The sequence below is a fragment of the Terrapene carolina genome, unplaced genomic scaffold (assembly GCF_002925995.2).
Source record: "Terrapene carolina triunguis isolate 2854851 unplaced genomic scaffold, T_m_triunguis-2.0 Scaffold695, whole genome shotgun sequence".
Classification (NCBI taxonomy): domain Eukaryota; kingdom Metazoa; phylum Chordata; order Testudines; family Emydidae; genus Terrapene; species Terrapene triunguis.
Window position 1 is genome coordinate 413,390 of NW_020665046.1, and position 16,123 is coordinate 429,512.

A 16,123-nucleotide genomic window follows, 5' to 3' on the forward strand; every position below is an offset into this window, starting at 1 on the left:
AATATCTAAACATTTATTTATAACATAACTGGCATATTTAAAATATTAACAATAGGTAAAGTGCTTTAAAACATGTAAACATTTATTTACAACAAAACAGGAAGATTTAAAATATTAACAGTGGGTAAAGTGCTTCAAAACATGTAAACAGGAAAGTCCAACAAAACGGGAATCTGTGCAAAGTGTATCATGATTACTCTGTCTTTGGGCGCTTCAATATATAGTCTATTTTCAAAAAATTTCACAATGTCCGCTTCATGATTATAATGCCCAAAACGCTGCACTCTTTTGTCCCTCCAAGGGCACCTAACCCAAAAACTGGTCAATGTATCCGGGGATAGAGGCGACATCCTCCGGGGAGAACTCCTCATAGGTCTCCTGCAGGTGTTTTTCAAGCCTCATGAGCAGGTTCCTGGGCAGGGAGAGCTTGTTAGGCCCCCCGTGGTATGAGACGTTTCCCTGCCACAACGCCAGCAGGTACTCGGGGATCATGGCCTTGCAGAGCATTGCAGCAAATGGCCCCGGTTTCTGCAGGCTGTCACGAAGCATCCGCTCCTTCTGGCTCTCCGAGATCTTCAGGAGGGTGATGTCTGGCATGACTCCCTGCTGTGAATTAGGTAGGGGAAAGTTAGTATTGGGACTGCTTGCCCGTCCCTTTACAGAACTGCAACCGCCGGTTTACAGCCACGCGGTTTACAGCCGCGAGGGGGTGGGACAGGGCCAGAGTTCATGCTTGCAGGATTGCTGCCAGCAGAGACTCGCATTGCTTTCTATGCGAAAGGAGGCCAGTGGCACTCTTAAAGTTTTAAGCAGCCACAAGTCTACGGCTTACCATGTTTGACAGCTAGACAAAGTCCGGTGTCCTGCCCTGCTCCTCAGCTCGCCACAGCAAGACCGCAGGCACGGTAGGCGAGGGCCAAAAATTCGACCTTGTCCTCAGTGCGCGTGTGATAGGTGCTCTGCATGGTCTTGTTCACAGAGAAAGACTATGTTCTCTGTTCACAGATACATTGATCTGTCTCAGGAATTCACTCTCTTTTTCCAATTCCCACAGCCACATCTGCCCAGAGGCTAGCGCACATTAGGAGGAGGAAGAAGAGGACACGGGAAGACATGTTTGCTGAACTAATGGCATGCTCCCGAGCACAGGCAGCCCAGCAGACACAGTGGAGGGAGAACTTGTCCCAAATGCACCGGGCAAACATGGAACGGGAGGAGAGGTGGCGACAGGAGGACAGGCAGGCTACTCAAACGCTGCTTGGACTAATGAGGGAGCAAACGGACACGCTCCGCCGCCTTGTGGATGTTCTGCAGGACCGGAGGCAGGAGGAGAGAGCCCCGCTGCAGTCTCTCTCTAACTGCCCTGCCCCGCCACCAAGTCCCATACCCCCCTCACCCAAAGTCCAAACACGGAGGGGCGGAAGGGGCCGTGAAAAATTTCACTCCACCCCTGCGGACTGCTCTACCACTAGAAGGCTCTCATTCCCCAAAATTTGAAAAGTCCTTTCCTACCCGCCTCACACAAGACCCCGTCCAAGTTTCACCCCCCCCGTTCCATGTGCGGTTGTTAATAAAAAATACGTTTTTGTTCATTATTGTTTCCATCCTCTTCTTTTAGATGAGAGTCTGTCTGAAGGGGGGGGAAGGGGCTTGGTAATTGGACAGGACAGTCACCTTTAGCAGGGGGCAGGTCCAGCAGCAGGGCACATATACAGTGCAGTGACTAGTTATCCTGGTCAGTCTGGGAGGTGGTTTTCATGTTCTGTGTGGTGGGGGGGGGGGTGTTGCTCTGTGACTTGGTGGCGGGGGAGGGCAGTTACAGATCTTATGCAGCGGTCCTTACCCTGGATCACAGAGCCGCGCAGCAGGGGATCTGTAACCCTCCTCCCCCTGCAAGACAGTCACATAGCCAACACATACACGCAGTCCCGGCCAGGAGGGCTGGCAGGCTCCGTTGAAACAACCAGTCGACCACCGCGGAGCCTGTCATTCCTGGAGTTTAGAAGCATCATTTGCATCACAACACTAAACCCGCCCCCCGCCACAGTCTGCGTCCCAGGTTTAAAACATTCCCGCGAAAACAGTAATAAAGACAACGGTGTCCATTAACAAAACAGAACAGATTTTGTTTTTTGGGAAGGGGGTGAAGCGGGTATGTAACTGGAGAGGATAGTCGACGGCAACTGGGTAAAGAAACGGGGGCAAGTTCAGCTTCTGTGTCCACAAACTTAAAAGTCACTGGGTACCCTGCTCAGCCTTGAAACTGGCTTTCAAAGCCTCCCGGATGCACAGCGCGTCCCGCTGGGCTCTTCTAATCGCCCGGCTGTCTGGCTGGGCGTAATCAGCAGCCAGGCTATTTGCCTCAACCTCCCACCCCGACATAAAGGTCTCCCCCTTGCTCTCACAGAGATTGTGGAGCACACAGCAAGCTGCAATAACGATGGGGATATTGGTTTCGCTGAGATCACAGCGAGTCAGTAAGCTTCTCCATCTCCCTTTGAGACGGCCAAAAGCACACTCCACCACCATTCTGCACTTGCTCAGCCGGTAGTTGAAGAGTTCTTGTGCAGTGTCCAGGGCCCCAGTATAGGGCTTCATGAGCCAGGGCATTAGCGGGTAGGCTGGGTCCCCGAGGATCACTGTAGGCATCTCCACATCCCCAACAGTTATCTTGTGGTCCGGGAAGTAAATGCCTTCCTGCAGCCGTCTAAACAGACCAGAGTTCCTGAACACGCGAGCGTCATGAACCTTGCCCGGCCATCCGACGTAGATGTTTGTAAACCGTCCCCGATGGTCCACCAGTGCTTGCAGCACCATTGAAAAGTAGCCCTTTCTATTGATGTACTGGCTGGCCTGGTGGCCCGGTCCCAGGATAGGGATGTGAGTCCCATCTATAGCCCCACCGCAGTTTGGGAATCCCATCGCAGCGAAGCCATCTATGATGGCCTGCACGTTTCCCAGGGTCACTACCTTTGACAGCAGTACCTTGACGATTGCCTTGGCTACTTGCAGGACAACAACCCCCACGGTAGATTTGCCCACGCCAAAGTGGTTCGCGACTGACCGGTAGCTGTCCGGCGTTGCAAGCTTCCAGAGGGCTATGGCCACTCGCTTCTGGACAGTCAGGGCTGCTCGCATGCGGGTGTCCTTGCACTTCAGGGCAGGGGACAGCAACTCACAAAGTTCGAGGAAAGTCCCCTTCCGCATGCGAAAGTTTCGCAGCCACTGGGATTCATCCCAGACCTGCAGCACTATGCGGTCCCACCAGTCCGTGCTTGTTTCCCGGGCCCAGAATCTCCGTTCCACAATATCCACATGACCCATTGCCACCGTGATGTCCTGGGCGCTGGGGCTCGTGGTTTCTGACAGCTCTGTGCTACTCTCCGACTTCAGGCCCTCACGCCGGTGCCGTAGCCTCCTCGCCTGATTTCTCTGCATCTGCCTCAGGGAAAGGTGTATGATAAGCTGCGAGGCGTTGAGAACGGCCACAACTGCAGCGATGGTCGCAGCGGGATCCATGCTCGCAGTGCTGTGGCGTCCGCACTGTCACTGATCAGAAAAGTGCGCGAACTGATTTCCCGCCGGCGCTTTCAGGGAGGGAGGGAGGTCGGTCGGTAGTGACGGACGGATGACGACAGTTACCCAAAAGCACCCTCGACACATTTTTTTACCCAGAAGGCATTGGCGGCTCGACCCAGAATTCCAATGGGCAGCGGGGACTGCGGGAACTGTGGGATAGCTGCCCACAGTGCACCGCTTCCAATGTCGACGCTTGCCCCGTTAGTGTGGACTCACAAAGTCGAATTACTGTCCTTAGTGTGGACACACACGTTCGACTTTGTAATATCGATTCCACATATTCGATTTAAGTGAAATCGAACTACCCTCGTAGTGTAGACATACCCTCAGGTTAGTGTCTCCTATCCTTAACAGGTGGGCTATAGTGAGCAGTGCTGATGGGATTAGTGGGGGGAGGGAAAGACAGTCTTTGATAGAGATTAAGGTACTTCATACATCTAGATCAGCATGTCTCAAACTGAGATTGTGCCTCCAAGGGGCAATAGACAATGCTAAACTTGCCAAAACCCCAGCAGTTACTAGGTTCTAAGGGAAAGTGAAATGAGAGGAAAGTAGAAGCTCTGCTCCCTCATTCTGCCATGCTGCCCCCAATGCCACTTAGTGACCCCCCCCCCCCCAAAAACCCACAACCCACACTCTGCTCCAGGAAAGTATGCTTAAAAATGGAAAAAAGTCAACTACTTTGGACCACCTGCACCCCATCCTCCCCCATCAAATCACTCAAATGGCTTCATGCCATTTTACAATTATGCGTCCTTGAAGCAGAGCAGTGCAGGAGGGAGGGACAGAAGGGAAGGGGCAAGAAGCTGAAGCACTCTGGGGGAAGTCTAGGTTGGATACTAGAAAAACTATTTCACTAGGAGGCTGTGGAATCTCCATCTTTAGAGGTTTTTAAGGCCCGGTTTGACAAAGCCCTGGCTGGGATGATTTAGTTGGGGTTGGTCCTGCTTTGAGCAGCAGGTTGGACTATATGACCTCCTGAGGTCTCTTCCAACCCTAATCTTCTAGGATTCTATGATTCACTCCACTCAATATCCATCCAAGGCACCTCAACCCTAATCCTACAAAGGATTCTGAGATTGGGGTTAAAGCAATAAAAAAAAACTGTAGCTGGTTTTAGAGTGGAGAAAGTCGGGAAAAATCATGATATATTTCATGCCTGGGATAAATCTTGTAATCTTGGACCTGATGGCTGTTGCAGAGACAAAGCTTCTACACTGTACGTTAGGTATAAAGCCTTGTGGAGACAGTAGTAAATAGTGTATGGAATATTCATGCATTAGATGTTTGGATGGCTGCACCTGAGAAGTTCTCTAATCTATTTTCATTTTTTGTTTGTATACTGAGAAAAAAGGAAAAAGACTTATTTATCACACTTTTTTCTCCATTCTTGTATGGCATCTTCAGCAGCTTGGATACTTACGCTGCCATTTGCTTCTCAAAGAGAGAATCAATAGCATTTAGAAGGGACACATTTTCCATTGTATGAATACTTACTACTATTATCAGATCATTTCTTGTGTTCAACCAACCACCAGCCATTAATATCACTGTTGATTCTTTAGCTCTTTGTTTATTTTTTCCTGTTTTTCCATATGCAGTATTTAGTGGTTATACAAGCTTAGATCTTCCTGGAAGATTATATTCTGAGCAAAATACTTCAACTGTTTTTTTTTTTAATTGTTCATTTGATGCTATTTAGCATAACGGACAGGTGAAACTACCAAAATCAGGGTGGGACATTTCAGATTTTATGGCACAACCTTCCACTGATCTGTTTCAATGTTGGATTTCCAAGATGAACACAAACCCACTAACCATGCTGCTCTCTCCAGTCTGTCCCATTCCCATCGCCTCTAGGCACCCAGACAGTTTAATAAAACTCTTATTGTTTCCTAACAGGCGTAAGCACACTTAGGTTCTCAACACTCAACTTTTTAGAACAGTTAAAATTTCATGCACAAAAATATTAGAGCCTATTTCTAGTATCAAAATTATATAACAGATACACATACTATATTCATTTAAATGAATGAGTGTAATAGATGTTCAAAGAAAATGAACAATTTAAAAAACAACTGATTTGATTTTTTCCTGAAAAACACCTGGCTTTTCTACAGCAGAATATGAATTTTTTCCAACTCTTGGGGTATACCTGGTTGGTGGATTTTTTTTCTTGAAAAAAACTGTGTAAAAATGACTGCATGCAAAAGTAGTACTTATCTTGAAAATGGAATCTTGTAAGCCACAGCCTGAATAACAGAATAGGTGACTGGATAACTATCCAGACTCCTTTGCACTTGAACTTCTGAACACCTTTCTTGAAAGACAGAATCTGGTCTGTCCATTTCTGAACCAGTGCATCAGTTACCAAGGCTCTCTTCTATGGTTACTCTAGAGAAATAAAACTGATACCATGAATAGGTCCATCTTTACAAAAGAATCCAGCTTATTAGGGAGGCTATTGAGAAGAGGGCCACAAACAGAGCGAGGCCATGAGCACAGAACAGTCTCCCTCCAAACCCCCAATATAACAGAGAGGGTGACTTTGACCTTTGGGCAGGGATGGTCTCCTTTTATACTGCCATTTTCTCTTCTAGCAGCACAGTGGTGTCCCAGACAAGAGGAATGGCACTCAGATCTTTGGGTAAAAGTGGAGATGTGTGGTGTAAATAGTCAGAGATAAAAAGGACACTCCTAACTCAAAATGTAGTTAACCTCAAAATATGAGTTAAAAGTAATTTCAGGGCCAACATTTTCCTATTTTTAAAAAAAAAAAAATTGCCCTGTCCCTGGCTGCTGTGTGCAAAACCCAAACAAAGGAGGAACTGACTCCTCAAATACTGAAACTGATTGCACAAAGTAAAATAATTGAAAGATTTAGATAAAAAAATGTTTTTTTCTATAATATAAAGGGTCACATTTGCTATTTCAAAAATTTACCTGACATGTACTAGCCTGAGGTTTAAGAATACCAGTCAGGGTTAAAAAACCCTTCACTCCAATAACTCCAGTTAACATTCACAGTTAACAGCCAGAAGTAAAAATGAAAAACGGGGGTAACACCCAGGTGAGAAACCAACCTTCCCCTACCTCGAGCTGCCGGAAAGAAGATAGCAGTGGAATTTCTATCAAGATGCTTGCCATAGACTCATCATTGGAGTAGGGAGTAATCATCTTTCAAATCAACCTCTGGTTAGGTGTCTCAATTGGATTCCACAAAAACTTTATCTAACAGCTGAAAGGTAAAAGCAGCACACTTGCTCTGCTTCCCTCGGACACCAAAGAGCCTCCTGCTGCTGAGTGATGTGCATTCTCCACAGCTCCATCCCTTCTCTGGCTGCTGCTAGAGGGGTATCTTCACTACTCAGATCCTCTCAGTCCCTCTGGTCCAGTGAGTAATTCCAGATCCTCCCTCTGCTATTCCTCATATTTCAAAAGCATCAGCAAAACTGATGTGATTTGTCACATCAAGCTGCCCACTGGATTCCGAAAAGCTACAGCCAAAAAACATGTCATTTTTTATTTGCTGTAGCTTGCAAAAGCTCTGAACAGCAGCAAGGGCACTGAAGCTATCTATCCACTGACCAAGACGACACACTATTAGTTCCAAACATAAACTTAGTGTAAGCTTATCTTTACAGCCATAAAGACTAGAAATTTCAGGGTTTTAAAATGAAATCTCAAAATTTGTCACTCACCTAGGAAAGCTTCCTGTCTCACCACAAGTGACACAGTGAATGCATTTTTTCAGCCTTGCTTGTAACAGCAGGTAAAACATTTTCACACACAAATTTTAAGTTGATTCTGTTCTTCTAAAAAGGTGGAGTTATGAGAAAAGACAGTTTAAAATTAAAAGCTGGCTCTTACTGAAAGGAGCATGAAATGCACAAACTGTATGGGACAGAAAGTCAACAGACGAGTCCCTTTGGTTTACCCTCCATAAACTGACAGCTCTGCAGCCTCCACATAGTGCAGTGAAGGAGACACAACCCACCTCTGAAGAATGAACAGATACTAACTCAAGGGGAGGAAATTCTCTTGCCAGGCAAATATTTGTAGTGCTGCATAACTGTAAAATTACTGTCAAACGTCAGACATGTAGCACAATAGTTACTGTTTATTTTGTTTTTAAATTAGCTTCAAATTATTTTTTCAGCAACTGGCAATATTAAAGGGGTGAAAAGTCTACCTGCTCATATCTCCTTTTGAATCACAAAAGCTCCTAAAGCATTTCTTTCCATTCAAGGAAATGTGGGGTTTACATTCCTTCATCTAAAAGGATACATCAATTTAATGCAACTATACCCTCATTATATATACACATTATATTCTGAAAGTCTCTCCCACAAACTGTCTTCTTAATATAGATATACAATACACATATTTGGATGTAATTTAATCATTGTTACCGTAACCTACTATAAAGGATAATTTTAAGCAACATTATAAACCAGCAAACCCATGACATATTGTAAAAATTAACAATGAAACAAAAACTTATGTTCTTTACTGCTCCTCTAGGCTGTATAAATGTGGCCTCAAATGTTGTATTTTTATGTTAAATTCTAAATCCCTGAAGGGCACTTTTTCCTTTGCTTGGCAACTTAGCTTTGAGAGCCTGTGCAAAAGCGTACAGCACTGAAGCATATACCAAATATACATAAGAAAGAGATCACATGCCCACAGTAGACTTGGAAACAGTGATTTTATACACTTTACTGTAAGAAACCTTCAACTTTCAATGTGCTGCATAAAAATACCAACATCATCATACCAGAATGATAGTCAACCCTGTGTAAAGCACTATGGTCCTGAACCTGCAAGAAGCCAAGTAGTCTCAATTCCCATTTATTTCAATGAGTTGAGGTTAGTCAGCACCATCAAGATGGTCAACCCCTCATTGGCCCTTATCCTGTATAAGGATACAAAGATTGTGTATATCTTTGAACTGCATCTCTGAAATTTAGAAAAAAATAAAAAGACTGTTGCTATTACAAAATAGATTCAAATTCAATATTTACAAGATCCTAGTTTTGTATTAATTCACGGCTTTATCCCATAAGAGTACACAAAAGCAGAAATTACACAAAGAGGAAGTGAACACACCCCAATTTATCATTATGAATAAGGGTAACTCCTGAAATAGCGAGATGCCTGCTTATATATGGCAGAAAAATGTATTTACTATCCTAGTAATCCTGACCTAGGATGCTCCAACTTCCTTCTCACTGCGCAAGAGAAGGCTGCTGCCCCAAAACGTTGCACCAAATATGCTTTTAACAACAGATAAGAACTAAATTATTTCTACCTATGTGATTGGTGGGGATGATGTAGGCCTTTCATCTCTCAGACAAAACAGTTCATTTTGCTATACAGTAACTCCCCACTTAACGTCCTCTTGTTTAACGTTCTTTTGATGTTACGTCCCTGCTCCATTACAGAACATGGTCGTTTAAAGTTGTGCAATGCTCCCTATGTCCACATAGGGGGCATAGGGGAGCTGCCAGCTTTGTCCACAGCTGGCAGCTCCCCTATGCCCCCCCCGCCCCCCGCAGCCTCACTCCTCCCCCCAGCCTCCTGAACACCGCAAGATAGCTGATTGCCGTGGGCAGGAGGCGAGAGGAGCAGGGGGAAGGCACTGATCCGCAGGGTCCGCGGACGGGTGAGAGGCGCTGGGGGGGCGGGGCGTAGGGGAGCTGATGGGGGGGCTGCCAGCCTTTTAAATACCTGTATTAAATTGCATATAATGCCTTTTGTCTGGCAAAAAATATATATATATTCCCTGGAACCTAACCCTCCCCCCCGCCCCCCTTTACATTAATTCTTATGGGGAAATTGGATTCGCTTAACATCCTTTCGCTTAAAGTCGCATTTTTCAGGAACATAACTACAATGTTAAGTGAGGAGTTACTGTATCAGACTTACTCTGGGAGTTCTCACCAGGTCATACTTGATACTATGCTTATACACCTGTTATTATATGAATACTGAAAAGTTATTGCACTAAAAGTGTACATTGTATTTACCAAGCGGTTTAAATTTTGGAGTAGGAACTTATTTTTCTCTTGTGTGCCAAAGGAGAAGGTAAATGCAAGATGAAGTGGAGTCGTGACAGACTGTATTAATTACATCTGGTTCAGAATTTAATATTTAGTAATTTGCAGCAGTAATTAAGATGACAGTTCTCTTCTGCAAAAACAATGAGGAGTCCTTAGTCTCTAAGGTGCCACAAGGACTCCTCATTGTTTTTGTCGATACAGACTAACACAGCTACCACTCTGAAACCAGTTCTCTTCTGGTTTTCACACAGTTTATGATGCTTATAACATGCACGAATTAACAGAAGTTTTTCAAGTTGAAAGTGTAAACCAAGTAAAGAAGAATATGTCAGATTCCTAAGCTGTCCCAGTTATTTCACCGTACAGGGCCATAACCTGAATTTCTTCTGCTGATGTTTCATAAAAACAAAATTCTGCTTATGTAGCAAGATTTTTGTATGCATCTTTCTTCACATTTTATTATTAGAGACATTTGCATGAAAACAAGATCATTGTTTAATAGTTCATCTCTTCTGACTGCTTATTCTTCATCTGAAGTCATAACATTCTGTTTGATACATCACATTGATTGCTGTGGAAATAACTGTGATGGTATGGACACATGGTTATGACCAAGTCAGGAAACTACAGCAGGAATAGAAATTGAATCACCTCTACAAAGAAAACTTCAAGAATTACCCTAACAGATAGCAGGAGACCTCAAAGGTGCAGCAAAGTGTGCCCCCTCATCCACAACCCCCTAGATCAGTGGGTCTCAAACTTTTTTTTTTTTTTTACTGGTGACCCCTTTCACATAGCAAGCTTCTGAGTGCGACATCCCCTCACCCCCAAACATTAAAAACACTTTTTTATGTATTTAACACCATTATAAATGCTGGAGGCAAAGCGGGGTTTGGGGTGAATATTGACAGCTCACGACCTCGGAATAACTTCGCGACCCCCAGTTTGAGAACCCCTGCCCTAGATTCCTGTCTATGTTCTGCAGAGGATTACACATGGGTAATGTGTCTGTTCCACAGCACAAGGCAGAATTTATCCTGAAATTTATAAAGCCATAAAAAATGCACCCATTGATAAACTTCTGGGCACATGTACAATTAGAATTCAAAATATAATTTCAAAATGAATTCCAAATTAACAATGCAAAACACAAAATACCTCCCATATGAACTTCCATGCAAGATCATACCTGTAATCCATTTAGTATCCTACCTCTGACACAGGATATCATCATATGCTTTAGAGGACAGTGTGAGAAACCCCATAATGGATCATTTTGGAATAAGATGCCAAGTGGAATTTCTCTTCTGAACATCATGCTGTTAGTATGTTTTTCTTATATCCCAACGCATAAGTTTTTATCTCATTTATATATTTTTATCCTATCTAGTGTAACTCTGGGTGTTCTCATCCAAACACATAATCCATTTTTGAATCCTACTGAGCTCTTGGTCTGAATTACATCTTATGGCACTGAGTTCTATAGGTCCATGGGGAAGAAACTTTTTGACATGATAAAATCATTAAAAAAAAAAAAAAAAAATTAGTTCAACCCACTTAAACATGTCTCCTTTCATGATTCCCTCCCCTGCTCCCAACCACTATACATATACCTGGCCAGCCTTAAGAACCAATATACCTGCAAAAGATTGAGCTTTATTTTTCTGACTATAACCACATTTTATGCTTTAAGTGTCATGGGAAAAGTTTTCAGGATAATGGAATGCAATGCGTTGCAAATAAATGTAATACATTCTATAGAACAATTTAAAAACACAATATAAAGCATTTGTTCTTCATCTGTACCTTTTTCCCCCCCCAAGAAGCATTTATTTCATAATTTTTTCTCAGCAGAATTCAAATGCGCTATCTACTGTTGGGACTGTGCATGTAAATCCAAGAAAGTCTTGTATTGTATAAGTGACCTTTTGTGTATGCACATTTGATCATACAGGCAGTAAGTTTCATGGAAGCAAATTTTATTAGCTGTGCATAACAGTTAATGCTTTTAAAGTATATATACACAAATGTTAACATGGCACACAAAAGGAGATAGGTTTAAACCACTTTGTAAAGTCATATGAATTCACAGTTAGGTACATGAATATTTACTCCCATAGTCTGGTTTAATTTAAATAGAAGGTATTATCTTAAAGATTCCAGGGCCTTAAAAGCTGGATGATTTTTATTAAACTAACTTCTTTTAAACTGAAAGAAATGATACCTGAAGTGCATATCCATATTTCTTGGGTACAGTGCAGAAAAAAAAAGGTCAAAGTAAAATGCGTATACTTCTTAAAAGTGTTTTAGTTAAAAAAATAATGAATAGGAAATACAGCTAATTTAAAAGTATGCAGATTAATTAATAACAAGGTCATTTTTTTTCTATTTTAAATAATTTGAAATATACTCAAATATTTATGTTTAAAATTTACACACCGGACAGTCACAAAACTTCATTAATTGTCACAACTACTTGTTTGGATGTTTAAGAAACAGACATAATTATTAATCAATCAGTACATAATTTGAAGTTGTAAAAACACCAGGCAATTCAATGTTGAAACTGCAACTTATTAACTCACTTGAGCCATCCTAACTTCCCTAAATCATGTGAGTGTAAACATTAAAAATTTTAAAGATTATAAAATAAAACAATTTGAATGACTATAATTATTAGTTCTTGAAAATAATATATTTCTACAGCACCAAAAGTTTGCAAGGCATTTAACAAATACAGATGCATTCCCTTGTTTGCACCATAGTATACAGTAGGAAAAAAAAAAAAAAAAAAAAAAGCACCCACATTATATTGGTGCTTTTAGGCATTTTAAGGAATGCCCATTTTGCTACATCTTTATATAAAATGCTACTAATTAATATATCATCAGTGCCCACACAGCATGCATTGGCTCCAGAGATGTTAATTTAAAAATCTGGATGGTTTACTGTACATCATGCCAAAATGTGAATACTGACAACATACTAAATGATTATGGCCCTCAAAGATTAAAATTAACAGACTGCAATAACCAAGTTACCATAAACCTACTTTTTACATTAAATATTTTTATAAAGACTTTGCAACTTAGGTGTTATGAAATAAATACCAGATGAAATGAGAGTTAAATGCTTAAAGTTGTGCAACAAGAAAGTCACTTAGTATTTAAGAAAGAAATAATTATATAGAAACAAAACGCATTGATCCTTTCTCCTGGTTAGGTAGATAAATGAAAACCCTTTCCCATGGATATTTTAAAAACTCATTAGCTTAGTTATATGGATGAAACTTGGCAATTAGTGGGCAGCTAGCTGTATTCCCAGTAACTAGCTTTGATTAGTGTACTGTCTTGCTGTTCTAAGAACACAAGCACCTTAGTAATCCAACTAATATACTGACTTATGACATATACACTGTATTAATTCTATCAATATACCTTGATTTTCTACTGTTAATAAAATGCTAAATCAAAGTGTAACTTTAAAATTTACAGAACTATGACATTAACAAAAAAGTTCACAAGACTTCTAACTAACTTCAATCACACAAACATTACTCCAATACACTAAGGAAGATTTGCCTCAAACAATTCTTACATCACCCTAGAATAAATGGAAAGAACCAAAATTCTACATATTCTAATCTCAAGGAAAACGGGCTGCTTAAATCTACTAACTGCTACAGAAAGCAGCATGTGAAAGAGAAACAAGGGAGAACTTAGCTATAAATAATGGTATTTTCATTAAATATTTAGTCCAATCCTGCAATGGGACTACTCACAATAGTAAAATTAAGCATGACTGTAAGCATTTCCAGGACTGAGGCTTTATCCATCATTCAACAGCAGAATATACAGCCTGCTAGGTTTGAGTGATGTGCCCTCAAAAGCATCAACCAGAGCAACTGGTCAAAGGCAACTTTCACAGTTGCAACACAACTTTGTTATTAAACCAACAGGCAAGAAGATCCCATTTTAAGTTCAGAGTTTTGAGTAATATTTTACATAAGAACCCTAATAATTTGTATTGCCTACTAGCAGTGGCAACAAATATAAAAAAATTTAATTGGAAAAAGCACTTTCAAGATACTTAAGATCAACAACAAAACCAATGCTACCTGCAACTTTTTTAATCTTAATTTTTGTCTTTAAAGTTATTTTCGACATTGTGCCTACTGAGATATTCCTATTTGTCAGACGTAGTACTTACTCTGACACTGTCATTTTTCCATTGACCAAGGCCCTAATTCCGCAAACACTTTTGCACATGCTTAACTTTATCTACCGGAGTGATTCTGTTTAGAGACTACCCACATGCAAAATTGGCACATAGTTTCTCTTTAAAATTAGAACATCCAAAATTATCACCTTTAAAATTCAGTTTCAAATATTTTACCTATTATTGTTACAACCTAAAGTGACTGAAAGAGTAGAAAAAGTTATTTCAATTTTTTTAGTTTACATGGTGCATTTCACAGTAGTGCGTACTGTCATTCACTGTCAACTCCAGTCAGTTCCAAAAACAGACTTAAAATGGCTAAGTACTACACCTGACCTAGACTTCTTTTGCCAATTTTTGTACATTTTCTTTTTCAAGTGTTCCTCTGCTCCCCACCTGTTATGTGAAAGGCTCAGAGAAACAGCAAAGATGGCTGAAAGACAACCTGCTGTCAAATTTACACCACATTAATGTGCAAACATTACAAAACTAGTGGGGGTGTTTTCATATATACAAGATAATGTACCATACAACTGAAATGCTTAACAAGATATGCACTTTTTTTTTTTTAAGGAAAACTGCTCAGAGCAGACTGAGTCAACCATTTATTAAACCCAGTTTTTAGTTAAGAACAGGGTCATGATAATACATTCAAGGATTAAACTGGATGCACACACAAAAGAAATGCGTGTGTACTGCATAGAATTATATTTTAAGGGAGGAAATTTGACAGCCCATAAAATACTCTGACCCAGGGTGTTTAAAAACGACATCATATGCTCTGAAAAAAACACTATTGTCCAAAGCCAAAACTTTTGAAAGCAGTTACTGTGAACGAAAAACACCTACTGTACTTCTCTGAAGCACTTCACACTGATTCCCACATATTTATACGGCATTTCTGAACAGATAGGAGTTATTCCATCACACTGGGTAACTATGCGGTTTTGACAAAGTTATACATGCACAGGCTATGCAGGAATAAATCTGTCTGAATACACGTTTACCTGAGAAACCAAAAAGGCCTTTGAAGATGTTGCCTCAGTCCGAGAAAAATATAGAAATTCTAAAGTTCTGGTTGGCTCTATCGTTAACTTATACTTGTTTCTCAGGCACAAACAAGCGCAAGGTGAGGCTGGAACAATCCCCCTCGCTTCCGTCAGCTCTTACTACGCCCTAGAGCCCTTCACTGTTCATAGGTCTATGGTTACGGGCTGAAGTTACACACAGGTTCCGACCGAGCGACCATGGAGCTCAGCTGGACGAGCCCCGGGAGTCAGCTGTAGGCTGTAGCTCTCCGGCAGGGCAGCCTCCGCTCCTGCCCTGTCAGCTGGCAGGGGGGCGGGGACCCCGCTAAGTGCGAGTCACCCCGGCAGGTTCCGCGGGGAGGCTCGTTTCTCCCGATCTCGGGGCAGGGTCTGCACCTAGGGAATGCTGCGCGCACCCCAAGGAGGCGGCGGCTTTGGTGTATAAGCGACCCCCATGAAACCGCCCCCTGCCCGGTTCCGAAGAAGTGGAGCTGCGCTGCGCTACCCACCCGTCCCCCTCTGCCCCCGACCCCCTCACCTGTGCTGTCGCTGGCGGAGAAGCCCGGCGAGTTGAGCTTGGCTCGCTTGGGGTTGGGCGGCCCGTCCAGTAAGTTCTCCGCCATGGTAGCCGGCTCGGCGGTCACAGCTCCAGCCCCGCGCCGCCCGCCGGGGCCGCCCGGATCCTGCGCTCCCGGCCTCGGGCAGCCGCCAGCAGAGACTCCGCGCGGAGCGCCCGGGAAAACTCGGCCGAGCAACAGCGCCGCTCAGTGCTCGGCCGGCGGCGGCCCCCGCTGCCCCATGCCCGGGCCGGGCCGCCGCCGCAGCAGGCCGCAGGGAGGAGGGCTCGGGGCGGGGTAGGGAGAGAGCCCAGCGCCCCCTCCCTGCCTGGCTCGCTCCTCCCGGCCGCTCCCCCTCCCTGCCGAGCGAGGAGGTGCCCGGATGGCGGCTCAGTCAGTCACTCAGGGAGCATAGCGCCCCCCCACCCCGCTCCTCCTCGCCCCGTCCCCTCCCCTCCGAGCGGGGGACTCACCCCGGCCCCGCGCCGGGCCCTCACTCGGCCCCTCGACCCCCGCCCGCCCAGGAGCAGCCGCCACCGCCGGCAAGAAAAACAATGAGCGCAGCGCGGCGGCCGCGGCGGCCACTGCTCCCGGTCCCGGCGGCGGCGCCCGGCTCGCCCCCCGGCTGGCGCTGCCCCGCTGGCCGAGCCCGTCTGCCCCTCCGCGGCGCTCCGTGCGG

The 16,123-nt window shown here is 43.6% G+C and overlaps 1 protein-coding gene across 3 annotated transcripts in view; it reads right to left on the reverse strand.

Moving 5' to 3' along the window:
* The window catches only part of CREBBP (CREB binding protein), a 185,104-nt gene extending 169,275 nt beyond the window's left edge, over positions 1-15,829 (reverse strand). For all 3 annotated transcript variants that reach the window (XM_024215113.3, XM_024215114.3, XM_024215112.3), the window contains exon 1: positions 15,426-15,829. In XM_024215113.3, the coding sequence (XP_024070881.2) occupies positions 15,426-15,510 (85 nt within the window). In that variant the 5' untranslated portion in view covers positions 15,511-15,829. The remainder of the gene's footprint in view (positions 1-15,425) is intronic.
* Positions 15,830-16,123: the final 294 nt, after the last annotated feature.